General features: G+C 46.1%; 1 protein-coding gene across 11 annotated transcripts in view; it reads left to right on the top strand.

Annotated features, from left to right (window-relative positions):
- The window catches only part of DST (dystonin), a 448,713-nt gene that overhangs the window by 51,087 nt on the left and 392,997 nt on the right, over window positions 1-4,629 (top strand). For all 11 annotated transcript variants that reach the window (XM_014537311.1, XM_005863309.2, XM_014537308.1 and 8 more), the window contains exon 3: window positions 4,096-4,296. In XM_014537311.1, the coding sequence (XP_014392797.1) occupies window positions 4,096-4,296 (201 nt within the window). The remainder of the gene's footprint in view (window positions 1-4,095; window positions 4,297-4,629) is intronic.

Genomic DNA, 4,629 nt, shown 5'->3' with positions numbered 1-4,629 from the left:
TTCTAAAATTTGTAGGCCACTGAGGACTATTGGTAATAACACAAGTGAAGCAAAAAGAGCACAAGAGAAGGAGAATCTGCATTCTTTCCGAAGACACACTTAACTCACCCTACTATGACAGAAGCTAGTACATTATCAAATACTTTATTTCTACCAGGGCATGCATTTCTGAACTAGAAAGAGTGCAAGGGCTGTGACAGTTAATGCCACCTAGTGGTCAGACTACACTTTGGCTCCTGGAGGGTCTGTCTTCAAAGTGCTGAAAATTGGCAGAGGAGCTTGCCCCAAAATCAGATTCTTGGCCTTACCCCTGGTGAGTCTAATTCAGAAGGAAGGAGAGAGAGGAGAAGGGAGGGGGGAAAGAGCGAGAGCGAGAGCGAGAGCGAGAGCAGGGTGGTGGTGGGGGGTGGGGGGAAGAAAGAGTCCAGGCGACAGCATATTTAAAAACAGCCTGTGGTGGTTGTTATGCATTTGGTCCTACTTCTGCTCTAGAACACAGTTTAGCAATTGGCCCAGCTCTCTCCTCTTCACCAGCATGGACTGTTTGGGGTTGAAGGGGATCCAGCTGAGCTTGCACGCAAGGGAAGGATGGAAACAGGCTATGTGTTTGGGGATGAGAAGAAAGTGCCCAAACTATGACCAAATCCATTTGCATTTCCTCCTCATTTATTTCTGTTGACCTCAGTGCTGCTTTGGACCCTGTGGGCCATCCCCTCCCTACTTCTGTCTCCTTCTTCCTATCCTTCACCCTGGTATTGGGGGTCTCCATAATCCAACTCCAGAACTTCTCCCCTGGTCCTCAGTGAGCATCCCTTGTACACGTGACTCTTTCAGTATCCCACAGCATCGTGCTCGGGCCTTTGGTCATACTGCTTCTCCCCCTGAAATTCTTACGCTTTATTCTTTTTTTTTTATTTTATTAAATCTTTATTGTTCAGATTACATTTGTTCCTCTTTTTTTTTTCCCCCATAACTCCCCTCCTCCCAGTTCCCGCCCCACCCTCCGCCCTCACTCCCCACCCACTGTCCTCATCCATAGGTGCACGATTTTTGTCCAGTTTCTTCCCGCATCTCCCATTCCCCTTTCCCCCCCAAGAATAGTCAGTCCATTCCCTTTCTATGTCCCTGATTCATTATAATCACCAGTTCATTCTGTACATCAGATTATTTATTCACTTGGTTCTTAGATTCACTTGTTGATAGATGCATGTTTGTTGTTCACAATTTGTATCTTTACCTTTTTCTTCTTCCTCTTCTTAAAGGATACCTTTCAGCATTTCGTATAATACTGGTTTAGTGGTGATGAACTCCTTTAGCTTTTCCTTATCTGTGAAGCTCTTTATCTGACCTTCAATTCTGAATGATAGCTTTGCTGGATAAAGTATTCTTGGTTGTAGGTTCTTGGTATTCAGCACTTTGAATATTTCTTGCCATTCCCTTCTGGCCTGCAAAGTTTCTGTTGAGAAATCAGCTGACAGTCGTATGGGTATTCCCTTGTAGGTAATTGAGTCTCTTTCTCTTGCTGCTTTTAAGATTCTCTCTTTGTCTTTTGCTCTTGGCATTTTAATTATGATGTGTCTTGGTGTGGTCCTCTTTGGATTCCTTTTGTTTGGGGTTCTCTGCGCTTCTTGGACCTGTAAGTCCATTTCTTTCACCAGGTGGGGGAAGTTTTCTGCCATTATTTCTTCAAATAGGTTTTCAATATCTTGCTGTCTCTCATCTTCTGGCACCCCTATTATTCTGATGTTGGTACGCTTGAAGCTGTCCCAGAGGCTCCTTACACTATCTTCGTATTTTCGGATTCTTTTTTCATTTTGCTTTTCCGGTTGGGTGTTTTTTGCTTCTTCGCATTTCAAATCTTTGACTTGATTCTTGCGCTCCTCTGGTCTGCTATTGGGTGTCTGTATAATATTCTTTATTTCAGTCCGTGTATGCTTAATTTCTAGTTGGTTCTTTATCATAGCATCGAGGGTCTCATTAGTTTTCGTGACTCTCTCCTCAAGTTTATTGACAGCTTCTAGCACATTTTTGCAAGCCCTCAAAATTGCGATTTTTAGCTCTATATCCTCCATTTCTGTCATGTTTTTTTGTCTCCGCATTTTTTATGCTTTCTTGGTGCACCCCCTAGTGGTCTTTGTGCGCAGTCTTGTTCTAGTTGAGCCTTGATTGTTGTAGTTAATACTAGAGGGATTTGACCACCAGGCCGACTGGCTGTGTGAATCAGCTGTGTCTGCCGCGGAAAACTTCTGTCCTCTGGGGAGGTGCTAATCTAGCCTTTGCCTGAGGCGATCTGGCAAATGGCTCTGCGCAGGGCTTGGGCGGGGCGGGCTCAACAGGGCGGGCGGAGGGAGCCGTTATGGTGCCCTCAGTCCTGTTCCCAGAGGCTCTGCTTCTCAGAACCCCCGGAACCGCTGCAAACCTCGGAGGGAAAGCTGCCTTCCAACTGATGCCAGACACTCCCGCTTCTCCCGTTTGGGTCCGAGTCCCCAGCGATTCGCCCGTATCTGGAGCTCAGAGTCTGAGACTCCCCCCTGACCGAAAACGACAACCGCGCTCTCAGCCACCAGCCCGCTTTGCGCGCGCACCTCCGCACCTGAGTTTTTTCCACACTGCGCCTCCTCTGAGCCTCGGTGTGCTGTTGTCTTTCCTTCTAGTTGAAGAGTCTCTCCTCAGCCAGCCTTCCTGTGGTTCTGGGTGATGTCCGTTCCGTCTTTTAGTTGTATTTTTGAAGTGGTTGTTTGTGGCAGCAGTCTCCGGTGTTTACCTATGCCGCCATCTTGCTCCCGCTCCATTCTTTTTGCATTGTACTGCAATCTTTAAGTTTTTATATGTCTTTTAAAATTCAGAAGACCCACAATCTCAGAGAAGCCCTCCTTGGAGCATTAACGCCTCATCCCTTCTACTTTGCCACCATACTGCGTGTGTAGCTTGTACAAGCATCCTGGCACATCACCAAATAATGTTTTGTATTGCTACATAAATATTCTATCCATCCACCTATCATCTTACTTATTATGTTGTTTCCCTGGAATATAAATTCTATTCATTCTTCAAATGCCACCCACTCAACTAAGCCAAATACAGACTATTCTCAGCTTCCTTTATTGATTCCTTCACCAAGATCTGCTAGCATCTCGAGTCCTCAGCTGCCCGCTTTAACCCTTGAGCACACATTCCAGTGTGTTCGTGAACTCTGCCTTAGACTTCTTTTCCTGCTTGTTAGTAAATTGTAGCTACATAGGACAGAGACTAATTTTTGGATAATTTCCAAAATCGTTTGCATGTTTCCAAATGCATTTTAGGGCTTGGTTGAACTTGTTTCCATCACTAGCAGGTTGCCCGTATCCTCACTTTACTTGAGAAGGGAAGCAAAATTTACAATTTATCTATCGAGCATCTCATATTTGCCAGATGCTGTGCTTAGAATTTTACATATATTACCGTATCTAAAACTTAACCCTGTGAGTAGACTGCTATCCATTTCTTAGATTAGAAAAGTTAGACTCATAAATGTTTAATGAGTGTGTAGCTATAATTAACAGATCAGGATTTGGACCTAGGCTCATCTGACCCCAAAACCCACACACTTTACCCATCCCTTTTGCCTCCCTTTAGTTTTAGAGCTCCATTGTATGGTATTTTATAACGATGCTTTGCATTCCTGCTTCCTCCTTTAATGAGTCCGCTCTCCAGTATTTACCCTGGAGTAATAGTCAGTCATTCCGACTCCCCGTGCCCTGCTTCCTGTCTAAATGGAGACGCCCTTCTTCTCCTGTAGTGTGATTTCTATATGCATAAGTAAAGCAATGGCTCACCTGCACTTTTTTTTTTGGGGGGGGGGGACCGGGTTTATGGGATTGAAACACTTCTTAAAGTGGAATAACTCTGGGCCCTGAACCACGGAGGTGCCTTGGAGAACACTGGTGGAGGAATCTTGCTGGCATGTTGAGCCTCCTTCCATGTGCCCACCTTGGGAATGTAAGTGATCTCACTGAGCCTAGTGGCTTTGGGCGCTCTTTCTATAAGGAGCCCCATAGAATTTCCCAGTGAACTCAGTACAAACCGGGATTTGTTTGGTTGTGTTTTCTGCCGCAGGGATTCAGAGCAAGCCCCCGGCATATTCGAAGGCGAGCTGCAGCGGCCGCGGCCGCCCGCCTGGAGGAAGCTAAGACTGTGGTGGAAGCTCACCATCTGAGTGAGCAAGACAGCTCAGCGAGGAAGCGGAGAATCAAGAAAAACAGCCGCGTCCAGCCGGAATTCTACCACTCCGTCCAAGGCGCTGCAACCAGAAGGCCTGTAAGTAGAGAACCGTCTTTTATAAGAATGTTAACTACACTGTCACATGGTGTGGTCAGCCTCTTAGTTTAAAAAACAAACCATCAGATTAACGTTAAATAACTAGGTTTTCCTCTTGTTATGCCAAGTGAGGGTGTACTCACCTGTGTCCCAGCAAGGAATGTGGTTGCACGGGTTTCACAGACGGCGTTGGGGCACAGAGCTGTCACAGAGGCCAGAGTCAGTCACTGGCGGACATCGATTTAAAAACCGGTGAGGCCTGAGCCTCATTGGAGCCAGGTCTAGACTGAGGACGGGCCAGCCAGCTGAGGTACAGTAAGGAGAGATCAGAGT

This window comes from Myotis brandtii, unplaced genomic scaffold (assembly GCF_000412655.1).
Source record: "Myotis brandtii unplaced genomic scaffold, ASM41265v1 scaffold176, whole genome shotgun sequence".
Classification (NCBI taxonomy): Eukaryota; Metazoa; Chordata; class Mammalia; order Chiroptera; family Vespertilionidae; genus Myotis; species Myotis brandtii.
Note: the sequence above shows the minus strand (reverse complement) of the source record. Positions and strands in the feature narration are given on the sequence as shown.